At 38.3% G+C, this 21,071-nt stretch overlaps 2 protein-coding genes, 1 long non-coding RNA gene and 1 pseudogene across 6 annotated transcripts; 1 reads left to right on the forward strand and 3 right to left on the reverse strand.

Moving 5' to 3' along the window:
• Window positions 1–1,190: 1,190 nt before the first annotated feature.
• On the reverse strand, window positions 1,191–5,802 carry LOC113672869 (uncharacterized). Its single transcript, XM_089212481.1, has 3 exons — window positions 3,926–5,802; window positions 3,200–3,308; window positions 1,191–1,783 (listed from the first exon to the last, which is right to left on the reverse strand). Exons 1-3 carry the CDS (start codon window positions 5,708–5,710, stop codon window positions 1,596–1,598), a joined length of 2,082 nt encoding a protein of 693 aa, XP_089068607.1. The 5' UTR covers window positions 5,711–5,802; the 3' UTR covers window positions 1,191–1,595.
• A 362-nt stretch (window positions 5,803–6,164) lies between these two features.
• Window positions 6,165–12,867, reverse strand: LOC113672883 (uncharacterized). The gene is made up of 4 exons (XM_089212546.1): window positions 10,743–12,867; window positions 9,055–9,166; window positions 7,411–8,741; window positions 6,165–6,905 (listed from the first exon to the last, which is right to left on the reverse strand). The coding sequence occupies exons 1-4, from the start codon at window positions 12,567–12,569 to the stop codon at window positions 6,657–6,659; spliced, it is 3,519 nt and encodes a 1,172-aa protein (XP_089068672.1). The 5' UTR covers window positions 12,570–12,867; the 3' UTR covers window positions 6,165–6,656.
• Window positions 12,868–13,653: 786 nt separating this feature from the next.
• Window positions 13,654–19,302, forward strand: LOC113672900 (uncharacterized). Of its 4 annotated transcripts, none has more exons than XR_016188480.1 (3): window positions 13,654–13,915; window positions 18,023–18,073; window positions 18,767–19,302. It is a non-coding gene; the product is annotated as an uncharacterized LOC113672900 (long non-coding RNA). The 4 variants fall into 4 exon arrangements; XR_016188483.1 differs by having other exon boundaries at window positions 13,760–13,915; window positions 16,635–18,073; XR_016188481.1 differs by having other exon boundaries at window positions 13,763–14,055; window positions 16,635–18,073.
• Window positions 15,535–16,380, reverse strand: LOC149043258 (uncharacterized; annotated as a pseudogene).
• Window positions 19,303–21,071: the final 1,769 nt, after the last annotated feature.

Here is a 21,071-nt window from a genome sequence, read left to right on the forward strand (position 1 = left end):
CCGTTCTGAAATGACGTTCCCGTCCTCTTGCTAAACCACTCTATTTAGCAAGAGGACGGGAACGTCATTTCAGAACGGGAAAGCGCGCGGATAATCTGGACACGACTCTATTTCGACTTCCGGTGTTAGCGTTGCCGCTCTCCCCATCAAGTTCAGGCCGTCATTTCGCTGGTTTTCTCGTCGTGATCAAAACGCCTAGGATTTGCGTTAATTGTGCACTTATGCTCGCTCGAAATGTCAGTTCTTAAACTCTTTACGGCCGTGGCAAATTTACATTTTCAACTCAATTGATAACGCTAAACTACCTTCTAACCGAATTCAGTTCTCAAGAATTTTCGTTACTGAATACAAACATAAAAACGATCATGCAAGTTGTTTCATTTTTTCCAAAGCGTTGCATTATATCGTGATCGCCAGTGAATGGAATAAAATTTTTCATACGTGTAAAAAAAACTAGGCGTCCCTTGAAATTGTCTATTGTTAAAAATAGTTATTGAATCTTTAAAAATCTAGTATATTCAAATTTCTTATACCTCACAGCTTCGAAAGTATAAAAAACGACTCAATTAAAGAAATTTACAGAACAGAGGCGCAGCTAAAAAATTACGCATAGGCGAACTCCTCTAATTCGACACACTGAAACAGCTAAAAAGTAGGATTCTGTAAGAGAAAAGCTGTAGTTAGTTTGACCACAGATGACAAAGTCAAAGTTGACGCTCGACTTATCGCCGATGCGATTCACATGCAGTAATTAGGGACCCTCCTTTAGTCTCTTTAGTCTCTACTCTTTAGTCTTTAGTAAGAACATTTGACTTAATTGTTTGTAGAGCAAATTGTATCAAGCCCAACTGTCCTTGTAACTGTCCTTGTGCGTCTCTCAAATGCCTCTCCATCTCGTGCAGTTTTCTATTGGAGTTTTCTTCTAGTTCTTCTTTCTCCTGTAACTGTCCTTGTGCGTCCTTGAGATCATTCTCCATATCACGCATCAATATTTTGCAATTAAGTAATTCTACTTCTTTCTCTTGCAACTGTCCTTGTGCGTCTCTCAAATGCCTTTCCATCTCGTGCAGTTGTCTATTGGAGTTTTCTTCTAGTTCTTCTTTCTCCTGTAACTGTCCTTGTGCGTCCTTGAGATCATTCTCCATATCACGCATCAACATTTTGCAGTTAAGTAATTCTTATTCTTTCTCTTGTAACTGTCCTTGTGCGTCTCTCAAATGCCTCTCTATCTCGTGCAATTGCCTTTTGGAGTTTTCTTCTAGTTCTTCCTTCTCTTGTAACTGTGCTTGCGTGTCTTTTAATTGCTTTTCTATCTCAAGCAGTTGAATTTTCTGGTTATATAACTGTTATTTTTTTCTTGTAACTCTCCTGGTGCGTCTTTCATATGGCTCTCTACCTCGTGCAGTTGTCTTTTGGACTTTATTTCTTGTCCTACGCTCTCGTGTAATTGCGCGTGCTCTCCTATCTCGCACAATTTTCTTCGTGAGCTTTCCTCTTGTTTTTCTTTTTCCCTCGGCAGGTTAACATCTTCCAATTCTTTCTTTAGCAGCTGTGCTTGGGAATGAATCCCGCACTGGTTCATTTCCGTCAGTTGTTTATGTCTTTCTTGCATTTGGTCCTCCTCCCTTGTTAACGGTTTCTGCGAATTTACGGTTTCTTTCTTTCCCTCTCGCTAGTGATTGTTTGTACCTGTCGAAGTACAGTTCATCCATTTCTATCTCTTCTGAGTCAGCAGGGCCATTTTTGTGGTCACGAGAGAGTTTTTGTTCATCTTGTAAAAAACCTAAATGTGAGCAAGGAGATACTATTTTAGTGTTGCTACTGATGCAACCACCTAACGACTCCAATACAAAAGACTGGAAAGACACGATGTCCATACCATCGCAGAAAAAGCCAACCAACAAGTTTTTACGAAAACGCCAAACTTTCCCGCGCGAGATTTCCGCTTTAATCCCACACGGGAAAGTTGGGCGAAAGTTCGTAACTTTTTGAAAATGTCGGCGAGGGAGTCGCAAAAAACAGCAGAAGACAATCAAAACAAAGAAAGCAAAAAGTACTCCCTTTGGGGTTATTTAACTACAAACACCGTTGGCTTTCTTTTTCGGTTGTCGATATTAAACAAGTAACTCTTGATTCTTTTTGCCATATAAAAAATCTTTAATTGACCAAACTTGTTCAGTTAAGGTTGCTAGATATTAGCGTCGTCCTTTTTTCGCGTTTTTGTCCATAAAATGCAAACAAGAACTCGGCCAGTATCCATCTTGATCTCACATTTGGTCAATAATACATTTGTATTTTGTGTGGCCGTGGTTTCCATCTGATTCTCTTGAGGCTAAGATTGACACTGTCCATCTGTCATATGATATTTTCGACTTCATAAAAAAGACAATATTAAATGGCCAGGCGGAGATTTCTCTCCGACCGTAGAAACACATTTCACGAATGAACGACGCGAACGGATAGAATATTTTTTTTAAACGCGAGAAGAGAAATTTCATATCTCCAAGTGGCCATGTTACATTCTACTTCTTATATAAACACCAATGTATTACTAAATTATTTAACTTTAATACTTTTTTAAAAAGTAGAACAATGTGTCACTAAAGTAGAATTTTTCCCAGCTAAATAATGGAAAAAGTGCACGGCCTGTAAAGCGTGAACGAAATACAAATTCCGTTTCTGTTCTAGTGCAATAAAGGGCTTCAATCCTAAAATAATGGCCTCAAAAATTTTTTATTTTGGAAAACGCGAGCTATAAGTTAACCATAGCAACAGTGATCTTTTTACATGGGAAGATATCACGTGTTCCGGCGAAAGCTCACTTGGTATTTCATTCGTTTTTTTATAATAATTTATCATTCATAGCGACAGAGAGAGTGGAAATAACTTATCTGTAATATTTTGTAAAAATATTTGGCCTTTCAGTCATGTTGGATTTTAACAATGAAAAATAAGCATGTGAACATGTAAAAACGCCTGAACCAATCGAGAGCTGGAACAATCGAAAGCCTTCCCTCTCTGCTGGTTGCTCTTTGACTAGGTCATCCACGTAGCCAATGGTTGATTGCCCAACTTTCGGTCAACTATCAGCTCACGATGAGGTTCAACATGTCTTTTTATAACCAACTGCGGGCGTCATAGCAGATGAACTACAAAATTTCATCATGACAAACTCACCCCTAAATGAAAATGAACTCACCTGATTTCTCTTTCTGAGACTTCTCCTCAAAATTAAATTCTTCTATTTCGGTTGCTATGGGAACAACAACTGCACTACTCACAACAGTTTCGCTACCAGTTTTTACATCCTTGGTGGAAACAAAAGATAATTTGATGATAAGAATCACTATAAGTATTAATAATGATATTGATAGTACCAATAATAACTGTAACAGTTTCTTTATTCATCGTGCTGATAATACATATCAGATGCTAATAATGCACATGCATCCAAGTTTAAAAGTCAATAATTTAAATAACATTTGAAATTCCATCATCTGTATAGCTAAATTGCACCAAACAAAGACGCCTGGAGGCATAAACGTAAGACGCACCGGTAGTTATCTAATGATGACTCCTCAAAGTGCAGGAATAAAATCGAACGATAGAGACCGAAAAAAAGTCAACAGCACGGATATTATTATTATTATCCTAATCATCATCATTATTACCATTATTCCAATTTGCAGTTAATTTAACTTAATGTACTGAGCTTCTTTGAATAGAAAAGTTATACATGCAAATTCAAATTTTGTCATGTTTACTGTACAAAATGAATTTTTTGGATTAAGTTTTTAGAGTTGATAGATCTTCCCATCGACAAAAGTACTCTTTGATATAAGGAGAAGGATAAAAAGTAGAATTTAATTAAATGTTATCATCATTTTGTGGACAAAACAATTCTCAGAACTTAAAACTTTCTTACATCTCTGGTAAAGACGTTCATAGCACCCACTGCTCTTCTCTCTGACAGGATCCTTCGAGCCACGTCACTCTCGCAGCATTCCAGTGGTGTTTGACCCTTGCTGTTTACGAGCTTTGTATCTGCACCGATATCGAGCAATATCTCCATAATTTCTTTCATAGTCTCTACCTGTTCACCCCCTGGCATAAAAGTCACAACCAAATGAAGAGGAGTTTCTCCTTCAAAGTTTACGGCATTCACATTGCACCCTGCATGTAAAAGTAGCTTCGCGGTTTTAATGCAGGGAGACTTGTACACGATTCCCACAGTTTTTGTATCAAATGCTGCGGCTAGATGCAGTAATGTATTTCCATCGCGGTTACGAATGTCTAAACGCAGAATTCTTTGAACATAGTCGATCATTTCCTTTATTTCATCCTCATTATCCTCTAAAACTTCAAATTTGGCGCAAATCATCAGAAGATTTAGAAAACAGTAAAGCATTTTTTCTTTTTCCTCATCTTCTTGCCCCTCTTGCAATTTCCCATCCTCTAGTTTTTCTGTCAGTTTTTCGAATGCTGCCACAATGTGTTTTCCATTTGAGCAACGAAGTTCCGTTACTATAAATAGCCATGATAACATTTGAAGATCGTGCGTAATAGGTTCACCACAGTTCATGGCTATTTCCATCGCTCGTTTACATAGACCAATACAAGGTTTGTAATGCTCAGAGTCAGCCAGAACAATCCCATAAGATCTGATATCGTCCAGAAGTGCTGCAGATTCAATTCCAAGGACTCTCTCCTTGATCATGAGTCCCTCCATGCGGATAGCATGATTATCATCTTTTAACAGGGAAAGTTCCTCAAGAGTTTGACTCTCTGTTCTATTTTCATAATCTTCCACAGGTTTTATGTTCTTTTTTAGCAATGGACATGACGGGTCCTGATACCTCTCTTCCATTGCACGCCTCATACAACTGAATGCTTCTTCGATGTCATAAGAATCAGGATCATTTGCAATTGAGGAACCAAGAAGTTCGAGAGCGTCAATTTTTTGTTCCTTGGTACATTCGGGTCGGTTGATATAATACTCGACCATTTCATATTTGCTTTCATTACTGGCTGTTAGTAGTGGGGTCAAACGTTTCTTATTTTGCCTCTCTTCTACTCCAAGAGAAAGAAGCCTACCGACAACTTCAGTGCGACCTTTCTCTGCAGCATAGTGAAGACACGTGTCTCCAGCCTTGTCTTGCAAATGGTGATTTGCGCCATGTTCGATTAGATAGGAAGCAACATCCATGTGACCATTGTAACATGTTATCATCAAAGGAGTACTCTCAAATTCATCTCTTGCATTTACATCAGCTGCGTTCTTGGCTAAACAACTCACAATATCAAGACGTCCATCGTACCCAGCAGCCCGCAAAGGAGTCGAATTCGTTGCATTTCTGTCATTAACGTCTGCATTGTGATCGATTAACAGTTTCACAACATCTAGATGACCAGTAGCAGCAGCGGCCCACAAAGGAGAGCAACCTTCGAAAACTTCGTCAGTGTTGGCTTTCACAGTTCCTCGTGCTTCGATATCTGCTTTGAAACTCAAGAGAATCTTTACAGAGTCTAAGTTTCCATTGCGAGAAGCAATTATGAGAGGAGTTGCATTCTCGTCGCCATCTTTGGTCTTGGAATCGAGCGCAGTTTTCCTTTCTTCAGTGTTGAGCCGCTTTAAAAGATTAGTTAGATCAGAAGAACCATCACGAGCAGCTTCATAAACGTTTTGTATCGTGGATTGCTTATTACCCATTTTTCGTTACGCCTAAGCGGGACTTTCCGTCCCATCCGAGGTTTCCATGAAAGAAATTGTATTAGTGATGGGAAAAAACAAACACCAGAACTTCTTGACCTCGCGACCTCTCCTAGACAAGCATTTGTAAACTCAACCGTCACGCTAACGTATTTACTGATCAGAAAGACTGAAACCGATGCTTTATTCCATTACTTTTGAAAAAGGTGTAGTTGTTACCTCACCCGAGTAAAGGACCTGAACACGGATTATTTTCGTAATCGTTTATGTATATTAAGAAAAACAGTGATGGTACGCTGTTTATCTCAATATGCATGATCACTAATGAATTTCGCAACCGTATTATGCTAAATCTCCACAAGTTGTCAATCACTCATCCTTTCTGGGAAAACAGGAAGTCTGAAGCGTATCTTCTGTTTCGAGGAGGGGACGAAGAGAAATTCAAAGATAAATTAAAAGGCGTCCTACTAAGTTTTATTTCTATCTTTGCCGCACTGCAAACAGTCTATGCAGTGTGTACTTAAAATATATCTCTCTCGACTGAGGAATATAACTGTACTATCAAGCTACTACTTTCTTTGCTATTTTTAGACAATTTATCTATGTCGGATTCATATGTACATAATAGCGTAACATATGATCTTAATCTTTATCTGTAAATCACACAATAGTCTTAGGTCTTTTTATAACTTCTAACGACGTTCGAAACGGAAAGAATCAATCCCAGTCAAAACACAGAAACATCAGTTATATAATCTCAATTAAGTCTGATGGCTAATCAGCACGATGTTACTTATCATTCCTCATCTATCATATCATTGTGCGATTAGACATTTTCCTTCACCAGCCTACAATTCATACCCAGTGTGTGATCTACAGGCTGCATTTTCTACCTAGTCTAAAGTTTATACGTAGTATACACTTTACAAAAAAAACTGCTAGTCGATCATATCAAAGTCTCATTGCTGAGGCACTTTTTTGCAGACCTATATTGAAAAAAAAGTGATTGTTCCAGTTCACCGATGATGTCTTCCATGCTGGGTCTCGCTTCAGGAGCTCGTTTCAGACATCTCCGGATGAGAGCTCGTAGTATTCGATTTTTCACCATGGCAACTTGCTCGTCACGCCTGTCAGGATCCGGTAGTTTCCGGGTGCAAATCTCACAGAGGAGAACTCCGAAACTGTACACATCAAGCTATGTTCGACAACAAAATTATAGTTAAGGAAAAAAATTTACAGTAGACCTAAGTTCATTATCAATGAGTGTAAAAAGGTTCAAGTTTGATATGAGTGTTCTCCCTAGTTTAATATTTTTTATGTCTAATCTAGTTCGCCACGCAGGAATCGTGCCTCTTTGGTGACCCATAGAGAGGGCATAGTCTAGCTTTACAGTGGGGCATTCTAAAGGGAAGAGATATAGGCTCGACTCCTCTCAAGAAGTTGAAGTTCATCTTTTCTTATTAACCTTGCTTCCGGCATGTTTTACCACGAGTTCACTTAAGACTACAGACTTTACCTGAAGCACACGAGCGGTTACCCAGGAAAAGGGTTTAATCGCATTTAAAGATCAGACAATTTTTATCCCGCCAAGTCGACAAATTATTTAACGTCTTATAATAAAAATACTTCACCAGACTGTTTATTGTAAACACAAATAAACAATTGAGAAATATGACCCTAAAATACAAATGTACACATACCTTCGCAGTTTGACTCTCTGTAAGTGCCTCAGGAGCACTGTATATCCTAGAACCAGGACAAGCCGTCATAATGTCTCGCTTGAAATTAGCCGTGCCATAATCCGACACTTTGCCTCGCCATTGGTCAGCTTCTCGCCACAGCAACACATTGGCACTGCTGATGTCGCGGTGAATGATGGGGGATGGTTTCTTCAGGTGAAGATAGTTTAATGCTCGAGCCACGTCTAAAGAGATGACAGACACTTCAGTGGGAGAAAGAGATCGCAGCTCTAGCAGTGCTCGCAAACTTGTTTCCATGAGCTCTGTGACAAACAAAGGACTTCGTTCATCGTTTGTTGCTCCAATAAACTGAAGCAAACAAGGGTGGCGACATCTGGAGGCAATATTCATTTCTCTCTCGAACGACTCCCGATAATATGAGGAAGATTTCAAAAGACTGTCATAGATTTGTTTCACGGCAACAGTGCACCCGCAGTATCTGCCTTTAACTACAATTCCCCAACCACCCGTACCAAGGCACTCCTCTGTCAGTTGAATCTCATTACGCGGAATGACCCAGTCAGGTGATTGTTGGCGTGAAAGTCTATTTAACGCCTGTCGAGTTGCTGAGAGAGACTCTTCTAGTTCGTCTACCTGCTGTTCTTTTTCCTCCAGCCGGCTCTCTAAGGAAGAAACCTCCTCATCCTTCCCTTGTAGCTGTTCTTCCGCATTTTTCAACTGCTGTGTCTTCTCCTTCAGTTCTCCATCTCTCTCTTGTAGTTGCCCTTGAGTATTTGTCAACTGTTGTGTCATCCGCCTCAGTTGTCCATCTCTTTCTTGCACTTGCCTCTGGAGATCAGTCAACTGAATCCTCATTTCCCTCAGTTGTCCATCTCTCCGGACGTTTGTCAACTGCTGTGTCTTCTCCCTCAGTTCTCCATCTTTCTCTCGTAGTTGCCCTTGAGTATTTGTTAACTGCTGTGTCCTCTCCATCAGTTGTCCATCTCTCTCTTGTAGTTGACTCCGGACGTCTGTCAACTGCTGTGTCTTCTCTCTCAGTTGTTTATCTTTCTCTTGTAGTTGCCCTTGAACATTAGTCAACTGCTGTGTCTTCTCTCTCAGTTGTTTATCTTTCTCCTTTAGTTGCCCTTCAGTATTTGTCACCTGCTGTGTCTTCTCACTAAGTTGTCCATGTCTCTCTCTTAGTTGGCGATCTTTTTCTGGTAGTTGTCCATCTCTCTCTTGTAGTTGTCTACGAACATTTTTCAACTGCTGTGTCATCTCCCTCAGTTCTCCATCTCTGTTTCTTGGTTGAACGTGTTCCAACTGTTGTGTCAACTCCCTAAATAGTCCTTAGATAATGAAAATAGAACAAGGCATTTTTCAGCTTGTCTCACAGAGCGTGAACCGAAAACCCAAAACATATTCCTCTCCCTCTCTGGGTAAGTTTTATGTCAAAAGACATTCAAACTTAGGAACTAAATCATTTTGGACTCCATTTTAGATTACTTGGCACCCACCGCTGTCTGTGTAAAAAATATTTATAATATATTCAATTCTCCTCTGTTAACTAATATTGTTACCTAAAAGCTCATAACGGAACTCCCTGGTCTTTCCTACAATTATTTTTCTTTACAAATTTGTTCCTCAACAATATCCTCTTACCTGATCTCCTTTTCGTTTCCGCCCTTTTAATATTCTCATTTAGGTCTTTTTCGGTTCCAAGAACAAATCTTTCTCCTCTTCCTTCACCGACTCCACTTCCAGTTACTTCATTCTTAGAAAAAAATGGCAAACACATAGCAACTTAGGAAAAAAAAAACATTTTGGCACATGTACACCGAGTTTCCCTTCCAAACGAAATCAAAAAAAAATCTGGGCCTTGCTGTATTTTTATCAGAAACTTAAATGTTACGTTTTTACATGATTTGCCTTTGTTATGATTAACAGACTTAAAAAGACCTATGCCATGCTCAAGTTGAAATGGGAACCTAAATGCGTTTTAGATAGCCTCTTTTAATTTACTTTTTTATTCGTAAAGTTTTGGTTTGCTTATTCTCCGGCGGACCCTTGAAAACCAATGAGGTCTCTTCTTCAAATGTGTACTAGTATAATATATATGTATTCTTAAAGTTATTTTTATATACTAGCTAACTGAATCTACTCACACCATTTCAACTATTGTTATATCAGGAGTATTTAGCTTGTTGACCCGTTACAAAACATGCTGCGTGCGAGTTCATGCCATCGCTGTCATTGATGTTTGGACGTCATAAGTTTAGCTTGCACACGAATTGTTATGATTCATTTTAAACGAACTCCCCACGTGATGATTCCATAGTGGCAAATTGCTCTAGTAATTCAAGCTTCAAGCAATTCAAGATAACATCAAATGTTCAACAAAAAGACTGATGAGCTTTTAAGATTATTATGATAGTTGCCAGTAAAAATATGCGCTGTAGAGGGATGTCATCGGTTTTTGCGCTGTCTGATAATTTCATTCCCTATGACCGCGTTTCCCTGCGTCTTCAAAGCAAATTCATTTTGGCTACTTGTACCACAAGTAAACAAGTGTTCATACATCAAATGCGAACGAAATCAACCGACGCTAAAGCCAGACCGTAAATATAAATAAACCTTTACTGAAAAGCGAGTCACATTACAAAATTAAGGAAAGGCCTACATTTTTAGAATTATAATTAGGGATCAGTGTGCTCTAACTGTTTTGCAATTCATTCCGAATCATCGACAGTCAGAAATCACTTCAATTCTTCTCGTTTTGCTGTTTGAACTTTCATTTAAATTGCTTTGTTTTTGTTATATAAACATTAATCGGACGGGTGATCATAAGTCTGGTAACTTGATCAACAAATCCACCTAACGGCTTGCTATTGCTTGAAAGCCACCATCAGATTGAGTTATATTTATTTCGCGCATTTATTATTTTTTTTCTCATACTAGTCTCAAATATGGAACACTTCAAGAGAGGCCATAACGTTCTGTTTTTTCCCTTTCCTTTCGGAGGTGGGAGGGGGGGGGAAAGGGGGGCATATAAATATATAAACATTTTAACTTACCGTGATAGCTCATATATTTTCGGCGGTGACACTCAATTTTTAATGCACCAAAATGATGCTTCCTTTGATTATCACAGCATCATAATGAATATTTTCATTCATAAAAGGATGAGTTTGGAAACCATTAAAGTAAAAGAAAGGCAACCAGGCGTTACGAAACATCATCAACACAAGATCCTATGGAGAAATAAACTAAAAGTTCTCCCATTTCATTATGATGCTTATTGTGATAATTTAGGGAAAATATATAAAGCCTTAAAATCAGAACTTTCTTGCCTTTCTGGCCTCGATGTTCATGGCACCCAGTCCTCCTTTTGCAGACAAAATGCCTCGGGCTTCGTCAGTCTCGCAGCAGTCCATAACTGTTTGACCATTCTTGTTAGCAAGCTTTGTATCTGCGCCGAGATCCAACAACAACTCCAGCATTTCTTTCAAAATTTCTTCTTGTTCAGGCCGTGGTACAAAAGTAACAGCTAAATGAAGTGGAGTGTTTCCTTGGGTGTTAAGAGAATTCACATCACACCCTGCATGTAAAAGTAGCTTCATGGTCTCAACACAGGGAAGCTTGCATACACGTGGCAAAAAAGCGTCTTTACGAACAGGAGTCTTATGCCATACAGTCGAGTGCAAAGGTGTATTTCCATCACGGGTGCGAGGCTCTAAACGCAGAAATCTTTGAAGAAGATCAATCATGTTTCCACTTTTCATTTCCAACGAAACTCGAACTTTGGTGTACATCACCAAGAGATATAGAGCATTAAAAAGCAATGTCTCTTGCGCCTCATTTTTTTGCTCTTCTTCCAATTCTCCAGGCTTCAACTTTTCGGACAGTTTCCTTTTTCCATCGATCAGTTTTTCAAAAATGTTCTCGATAGTTTGTGGACTCAAACTGTGGCCATTCAGCACCATTTCTGCAATTAGATCAGTGAGGTTTTCAAGATCTTTTGTTTTTGGAACATTGCAATTCATAGCTATTTCCATTGCTCGCGTCCACAAACCAACAGAGAGTTCGTACTTCTTAGAATCAGCTAGGACAGCTCCTCGGTAACGTATCGGGATCCGTAATATTGTATTGTCAGTTCCCAGGATTCTCTCTCTAATCATGAGTCCCTCCATCTGGATAGCATGATCATCATCTTTTAGGAGAGAAAGTTCCTCGAGAGTTTGACTTTCTGTTCTAATCTCATAAGCCTCCACTGGTTCCATTTTCTTTTTAAGCAAAGGACATGACGGGTTCCCATACCTCTCCTCCATTCCTCGCTTCATGAAACGAAACGCTCTTTTGATGTCGTAGGCATGAGGATCATTAGCAATGGTGGCTCCAAGAAGCTCAAGAGCATCAATTCTTTGTTCCTTTGAACATTCTGGTCGGTTGATGAACCACTCCACCATTTCAATTCTACAATCATTACTGGCTTCAAGAAGTGGTGTTAAACGGTTTAGATTTTGTGTTTGTTTTGCTCCTAAAGCAAGCAAGTCACCAACCACCTGAACGTGACCCCCTTTCAAAGCATTATGAAGACACGAGCGTCCATGGATGTCTTGTAGATTTACGTTTGCGCCGTGTTTTACAAGATAGGAAGCAACATCCAGGTGGCCTTTGTAACATGTTAACATCAGAGGAGTACTACCGAAATTAGTGCGTGCATTTACATCGGCCCCGTTCTCAACCAAACAGCGCACAATATCAAGGTGTCCATGAAGGGCAGCAGCTCTCAACGGAGTCGAATTACTCGATGTTCTGCCGTCGACTTCGGCGTTTTGTTTTATCAAGAGTCTCACAACATCAAAATGACCTTTAGCAGCAGCGACCCATAAAGCTGTACAATCCTCTATAACTTTTCCGTCAAACTTAATCGTTCCACGGGCCTCGACGTTTGCTTCATAGCGTAAAAGAACCTTCACAATATCCAGTTTTCCATTACGAGCAGCGATGATGAGAATAGTAGCATGGTCGTCGCCATCTTTGATTTTTGTTTTCAGAGCGGCTTTTCTTAATTCGGTGTTCACCTCCTTAAGCAAATCAAGCAGATCAGAACCGTTGTCAAGAGCAGCTTGATAAGCTGCAGTTACTTCATCACATATGGATGCTTTGTTACCCATTTCAAATAACACAATCACATAACCTCTACATTCTGCTATGCTCGACCTGAACTGCGTGAGCAAAACAACAAACACGAAATTTTAAGATCAGAACTTTGCATAAACAGGCTCATTGATTGCATAAGCAGGCTCATTGATTTCAGCTGTTACGGTAGAGAAACAGTTCATTTTACCGATGTTTTGTTCAGTGTATATGTTGTAGAAAAGAAGTGCGATTTGCTTCATCTCAAAAAAAGGTTTCCTAATACAAATCTTGTTCATAAACCTTTTTATTTTCTGTCTGAAGAAACAATCAGTTGCGTTACATTGTCATTCGTGATGTGCAGGAATTCCACCTGGATCATATTCTCTCCGCTAGAAACCAAACACTCTTCCTTTCCGAGAAAGCGTGGAGTGTCACACGTATTTCTTTTGAAGACTCAGTAAGAAACAGTTCTTTCCAGCGTATAGATCATGATCCATTTATTATCCTTTTGACGGTTATTTGCGCCAACAGTCAGTTTATTTACTCGTGTGTAAAACTATATTTTATTAGCCTGTGTACAGCCGCTCCCTCCCCGCATAAAAATCGGGACGTCTCTCTCCTCGATTTTTTTGAGTGGAGGGAGCGACTGTACACAAGCTTTATTTTATTCACTCGCTGGGGTCGTTCGTAACATGTGTTGTAAACACTACGCTTCCCAGTTGAGTGCGATATCACGCAGGTTTCCATACAAAGTTTCGACGTCAAAACTTTGACGTTTCCGATGGCATCGGGAATGTATCCAATGGAAACAAAGCGCGCGAAGACTCGACTCGGCACTTAGGCGGCGCGTCTTGGCTCGCTTGTGCTTTCCGTTATTGTCGATTTTATTGCGTGTTTTTTCGTATAGCTCCAATATCAAACATGGAGTTTCAAGTTAAAGTTGAGTACGTGAAAGGCAAGCGAAAAATCTTCATGGTTTGGAGTCGTCTGGTTAGTGCTGCTGAGTGCCGTTTTAAAGATTTAGTTTAGGACATAATAAGTCGCTGCACGAAACTGAATTATTTGAATGAAACGACCATTAGACTGCGTTATTTAGACGACGACGTTGCCATTGGACGTCAAAACTTTGTGTCGCGACTTGCGTGGTGTCGTGTTCAACTGGGTAGCCCTGGCGTGGGGAGGGTCGGGTGTAATCTGAGCTCGGCTAGTTATTAAATAATTTTAATACGGTCAATCGGAGGCAAATGATCGACGTCGACGACATGGTGAGCAAATGTCGGAAATCGAGCAGTCTTTTGAGGTGGTTGAGGCGGGCAATTGCACTGATTTTTGGTTTGGCTCTTATGCGTTTACCGAACTTTAACATGCCCGAAGCTGGGAGGTGAGCAAAATTTGGAAGTGGTAGAAATTTGGCGAAGTTCTGGAGGCTTTCGGCCCAGACGGTCGTGGAAGTTGCACGCCCTGTGTTTTTCCTTTGCCTTTGCCCCGCAAAATCACTCGAGACAACACAGAAAAACGAAAGTGAGTGAACTTTATCTATCTGACTGTCATCAAGCGGATTTTGGGGATGAAATGTTCCGTTTTGCGGAATTTTTGAAACATTTCTCGGGGTCACTTGCGTCTTGCAGAGATCGACCGTTGTCAAACGAAGAGTTCAACTAGCGTATCAAATAATTGACGTCACGCGGCCTCAAACCCACAGGGTTGTCTGCCTGTGCCTCTATTAAGCGGCCATGGCCACCTTTTAGTCATCCCGATGCGGTTTTTCTATTGCCTTCACCTCTATATAGCGACAACCTAAAATGTTATTCCCTTACTTTGGCTTTGTTTTGGAGAAGGTGATGACAATAATTATTAAGAGTGTGAAATAGGAAGTGACGATTATTGAAGAAATTCAAACACGTTTGACTTGATGCTATGTTCACAAAGCAGGCACCCAAATATAAAAAGTATTCAAAGTACGCCAACCCCTGTTAAGCGGCCACCTTCCATTTCCCCGAGGGTGGCTGCTTAATAGGGGTTTGACTGTATATATGAGCTTAATTATTAAACAATGGGGAACGTAATTGACTACATGATTAGGATCCAGGCTGGCTGATATGCATAATGTATATCAGGATCCATATGATGTATTAGGCTGGGAGGGCTGGACGAACATTCAGTTCATTGTCAGTTCTGGCAAGTTTTTGATGGTTAAATGTTGTAAGAAAATATAAGTTCAAATCTTACGTTTACTTATATGTCAAAATTGGCTCTAAAAAATGGTAGTCATTAATTATGAAATAGATGGTGTGGAATTTATTGAAATTTTAATGGCATCATGCTCAGGGTAACAGACAGCTAGCACAGAACGTTTAATGATATGGCAATGGCTGCATTTTACATAAACATGGTCAAGCAGACTTCCAGCAGATACAAACATAGGACTTTGTACTACTTGAATGTAGTGTAGAGAATCCATTAAAATTCTGAGTGGTTTAATTTCATCGTGATTCAAAAAGTTAATGTTGAAGTCACCAAGAACCAGGTCAATATCACAACAGATCAGTATATTTCTAATATACCATTTATGTACTGTAAGATGTTAGAACTGTGCCTTCTGTAAAATAAAATAACAGATTTGCTTACGTCAGTAATATGATAAACAAGGAGAATCTTAATTGTATTCATGGCTGGAAAATATTCATAGTATAGCACATAGTGCTATTCTAGAAAATCTGTGTGAAACATGATCTTGCCTTAACAGAGTGTAAATGATTGTAAATTTTCTGTTATTTGATTGTCATTGGAATTGGGTAGAGGTTGTTTCTCTGTAAAAGATGTCATGTCACTATTACAAATTGAAGAATCAAAATTTATGTCAATACTGTGTTTATTAAGAGATCTGACATTAAGAAGGCTGATAACTAACAGTGTTGGATCACTTTGGTTCATTTGTTGATTGCAGATGATGATTGCTACTACATTTCTTAATCTTTCATATTCTTCTTGTACTTTAGGATTTGCTCTAACATGCTTGTGTTCAATTTTTCCAAGTGCGTAAATACCTTGTAATGTTTTATTATAACTTATTGCGACATATATTTGACCATAATTAAAGCTTCTTTGTTTGTTAAGATGAATTAGCTTATAAATACTCTATCCAATGTCAGTCCTTGTACTTTGTGGACGGTGCAAGCCCATGCTACTGTAATTGGAAACTGTATTCTTTGTATCTCAGGTGATTATGGCTTATTAGGTATCCCTTTTATCTTTGCCAAGATAGGTTCAATAGGAACTACTTTGTGTTCTTTAGCATATTGGTTATTGCTACTATTTATCATGTTTTGTCCTGCTTTATTATCATCAAACTTAATGAATATTATTGATGGCCTTTGGGCATTTGGAGTGACATATATCTTGACTATTAGCTGTACCAATCTGACTATTGATCAGTCTATCTGAGATGTCAATATTAGCTGTATCACTTTTGCTGTTTCTTTTAAATGAGGTTCATAATCAAGTCCACTAATTTCAGATCTTCCTCTTGCCAATACTCTGTCAATATCTTGTTTGTTGACATTATTAGGATATTGATCTGTGACTTTCAGGGTAAACATAGGTTTAGGAATCTGAGCTAATTTTGTATTGTTGTGTTGGTCTACTGGGATGTTTTCAGCTCGTGTGTACAGCATCTGTTGGGTAATTGCTGTCTAATGAACTTATTGATCCTGACTGAATGCAGCAGATTTCTTCATGAGTCTGGGCTCCAGTTCTAAATCTATTCAAAAGTTCAGTAAATGGTTGGTCATTTTTCTGTCTCATTATTTCTGTAAGCTCAATCTTTTCAAATGCATGCCAAGGGTGACAAAAATTAAAAGAATTATTTGCATAATTATCAAAAACTAATTTTCTTTGAATTGGTGCAAGTAGCTGATATAAATCACCGAGAGCAATAATACTTGTACCAGCAAAAAGCTGTGAGTAGTTATCATCAAATGTCTCTTTTAATTGTTGATGAATATGGAGGAGAGTAGAGTTACAAACCATTGAGATCTTATCTATTATTATTAGCTTCAGCTCAGACAGCAATAATCTCATTTGTGTTCTTTTCTGGTCAGGTAGGACATCACCTGTATTTTTAGGTATTGCTAATGCTGTGTTGATGGTTGTACTATGAATGTTTGTTGCTGCTACTCCATTGGTGCTGTTAGTAAGACTGTTGGTTTCTCAGGATTCATTGGAGTATATTTATACATTTTTGCAACAGTGTGGTATATTGGTTTAATCAAATGGCTTTTTCCAGCACCACCACCTCCAGTTATAAACAGATAACTTGGTTCCACATTTTGTGAATTCAGGCTGTGGAGGTTTTTCATTTTATTTCTAGTCCATGAAAGCACCCTGTCATAGGCTTTGCATTGCATGTTATTTAATGATCCAACTGATTGACATAATTGGTCATGAGATATTTCTGTTGGCTGAGTTAATAGTGTTATTGCTGATGGACCACAATTTTCAGTGGTTTGAAAATTTGCAGCAAGCTGTGAGGGTACTTGTTCATTGAATACCTCATCTGCTGATGATTCATCTTGGAATTCTAGTTGTAGTTCAGCATTTTCTTGATCATTTATAGGGTCATATGAATGTATGGCAGTCCCACAGTTGTTTCTTAGCCATTCTAGTGCTTTTGTTACAGCTTCTGAGTCAGGTTCAAAGATTGCTCTGTTATGTTCTACAATGTCTTGTGCTCCTAGTTCATTGAATTTTGACACATGTATGATCACTTCCAAGGAGGTTAGATTCATCCCTCCATGGCTAATATACATGTACATGAAAAAAAACAGTTCAGGTTGTTTTCTTTTATTTGGTCTATGATATCTGATAACAGCTTTGACTTTTCTACATTTCATAGTGTCATTATTATTCATCAATGATATCTATTCATCAATTCACTAGAATTGCTATTACTATGTTGTATTTCAATTATGTCATCTATAAGCACTTCTGGTTGTGCATCAATGGTTTCAATGTTTTCTTTTCTATAGTCCATGATGTGATAAGTTGCAAATTGTGCGAGACAAATATTACCTGCAGCAGGAACTGAGGCTGGTCTATTACAGTAGTGTTCAGTGATGTTAGATTTGAATATATCTGTACTGTCATCATCCAAGTCACTAAGTTCTTGTTTTGTCTTAGTAACTTAACATACCCATTTTTCTACTAAGTCAGCTGACAAATACTGTTGCAGGGAAAATTTTCCTCAGCCAGAGTTCAGGCATACATCTGTATACACATTCTTGTAAGCTAACCTCTCTTGTTGATAGAAATGCAGCACCTATCAATATTGGTAATATCAGCTACTATAATTAAATCTTTGTATAATGGATTATGCACTTTGAGCCAGTTAAGAACTTGCTGTATTAATTCTGACCATATAGCTTGAAAATAAACATATCCTCTAAATTGTAACTTTCTTTTAAGCTTTACCATTATTATTTAATACCAGATCTGTCAGGTGGACAAGGGAATCAATCACAGGTCTGATCACATTCTACAGGTACATTGCATACTGCACCTTTAATTTTTATGTTGTCCCTTAGGCATGACCACAGTCTTCTCAAATACTATTTGTTGAGCTATTAGTATTCGTTCTAGTTTTTCTGGTGAGAATAGTTCTGTGGGTATTTCATCCACATACATATTATTCACTACAGCCTGACACTGTAATTTTCCTTTTATGACCTTTGAATGACATGTGTTGCATATATACTGTTTTCCATCAAGTGACTGTTGAATATTGAAATATGTTGGGCAAGGGTACTTCTTGTTTATGCATGTTATTACTGATTTCTTTTAAAGTATTTGATTACAGATAGTACATATGAAATAAGGGCCTTCTCTTATTTTCCTCTTCAACTGGTTAATACACAATTCAACTGATCTGGCTTTCACTAGTTTCTCATTGTGTTGGGAAAGTAATTCTTTCTTCTTTGTAGCATCCATAGTTGAATATTTTCCTTCAATGTCTTCTAGAAACCTTTTTAGGGAACAGGTTCCATGCTGTCATACATATATCTTTTTCTGTGTTTTCTCATGATGCATTTCCTTTCAATTTCAGTAATTTTACATGAACAGAAAATAAATTGTATATCATATTTCATAGTCTGACATTCCTGTTTACTTTCAACATTATTAATTTCCTCTACTAGATTATTTACACCATGAATGTGTTTTGTCTGTTTCATTGCAGGTGAATGACCTGACTGTCTTCTCATGTCAGAAGAGAAAACAATTGCTTTACTTTTGTATTTTGTTGATAGATACAAGCTATACAGTAACTTGAAATCCACATTAAAAAGCCTGTTTTCCCAGTGTGGTTCTCAAAATCAAGGTCTCTAGAGATATCCTCCTTTCAGTTAAATTACTTAATTCTCTGTGACTTACTTCATTAACGTGTACATTTATCTTAGTGCCAAAAATTGTAACACCGTCAGGCAGGGTTACAGATGTTAAACAGTGCTTACTGTGCATTGCATTGTTAAGCTGAGATCCATTTTCAATGATTACATCAAAGGTATTTGAGTTCCAGTAACTACAAGGTGAAATGATCAAGTAACATATAGAATAAAGAACTACTGCAAAACAGTGGCCTTTGCAACACGTGTTGACCTGATGATCTCTTTAATACTTCTCTTACGTTGCTGCTTATTGCCAAGTCATATTTTGTAATTTGTAAACCTTTTAGTTCATACAGATCAGTTGCTCCATATAAACTTTGGAAGTAATGCACTAAGTTGTCTGTAGATGATATATCTGATACAACACGGTCCTCAAACATGACTTTTACTATGAACATCTCTAGCATGTGAGTTAAACACTTTAAAATGGCTATTATCTGCACAGTAACTGATACCCACAGCAATGCATCCAACTGTTAAAATAAATGACCTATACCATTCTGATATATGTGATTCAAAAGCTCTTTTCAGGCCCATACAGTATTGATATCCCTCAATGATAGGCTCACCATGGACATTACCAGTGTCACTTTCACTGTATTCTAGCTGGTAATCTTCCCCTAGTACTATAGGCATTGATGGTAAATCTGCTAGCGGTAAAAATGATTGTCTTGATAATTGTGACAAACTGCTATATAGTTGACTTCCAATATGCATCATTTGTTTCAATTCATTGAGATTGCCTATGCCTTTCAAATTGTGGTATATTTAAATGCACAGAAATTCATTGCTGCACATTGTTGCCCTGCATTTTCTCACAACACAACAACATCCCCTTGACTATATGGTGCTTTTATTGATTTACTGGGATCCACATAGTGCATACCAGGATGAAGGTTTTTCTCCATATCATTATTGAGCTTGTTCTTTGTACAATTACCTCTGTGAATTACACCCTTGTACTCACTATATGGGAAATTACACAAAAGGACCTAAATAATTTGAGATATTTCTTTCCATGTCTATCTCTACTTGAATTGTAGCCATATCTCATTGACGAGTTAACGCTTCTTATTCTAAAAATTGGTTTCCTTCTCATTTTTTGTACAAACCTGACTCTTGTTTTATGTGTACTTTTCTTTCATGTTGCACTATTTTTAATAAGATCATAGACTTTTGATGACTTTCGTACCTGGTTATTTAAACGGCTCCGTACATAACTCTGCAGTTTTCTACTTTTCTGAGAGAGACGTTTTCACATATTCACTGGTACTCTGTTTGATTCATGATCACCATTATAGCCATGGCATTCCCACAAAACACGAGTACAATTGTAATATACATACTTTGCATAACGAGATCTGAATTGTTGTACTTTTATCAACACTGTAACATCATTATGTTCATATACACTAGTCATATTGACAACTTTTTCTAGTAGATCACAGGCATCAAGAGTATTCATTATGTCTTCTACTAAGCACATACAACTCCATACGTAGAGCAAACCAACATTCACGATCGCTTGTACAATAAGAAAAGTGATTATGTACGAAATACCTAATCGTACTTTACTAATGTTGAACCCAACAAAAACCAATAGCAGAAACTGAAACTGGATATTTAGCGGAAGACCTAAGCTTAGATATTTAACCTTACTATTCAAGTTGCTTTTATCAGTATCCTTATCCAATTCGCTGTTGTTAGCGCCACCTTCGAAGTTCTGTTCATGAATATTCTTGATTTTTTCAGCAAGTGAAGTGTTCGTCTCAGCATCATAGTTTGTTGTTAAATCGGCTGTCACAGTTTTGCCAGTATTTACATAGTTTGAACTCACATATGGCTCATTTGTTATCTCGTAAGAATTAGTATGAACTTTGCACATTTGGCTCATTTGGCTGGCTTTCAAGCTGTAGAGTTCGTGGACCGGCTCATTTCGAAAACGCTCGACATCATTTAGTGTGGGCCTACCACGTATGTGAGATGAGCGTACAAGACAGGAATCTTGGCAAGTCCGTATCCACAACACAGTATTCTGTAGATAATGCTGTTTAAGAAAAAGCGAGCACATAATAACACAAGTTGTCGCACTCTCAT

Source organism: Pocillopora damicornis, chromosome 7, assembly GCF_964200805.1.
Source record: "Pocillopora damicornis chromosome 7, jaPocDami1.2, whole genome shotgun sequence".
In the NCBI taxonomy this organism is placed as follows: Eukaryota; Metazoa; Cnidaria; class Anthozoa; order Scleractinia; family Pocilloporidae; genus Pocillopora; species Pocillopora damicornis.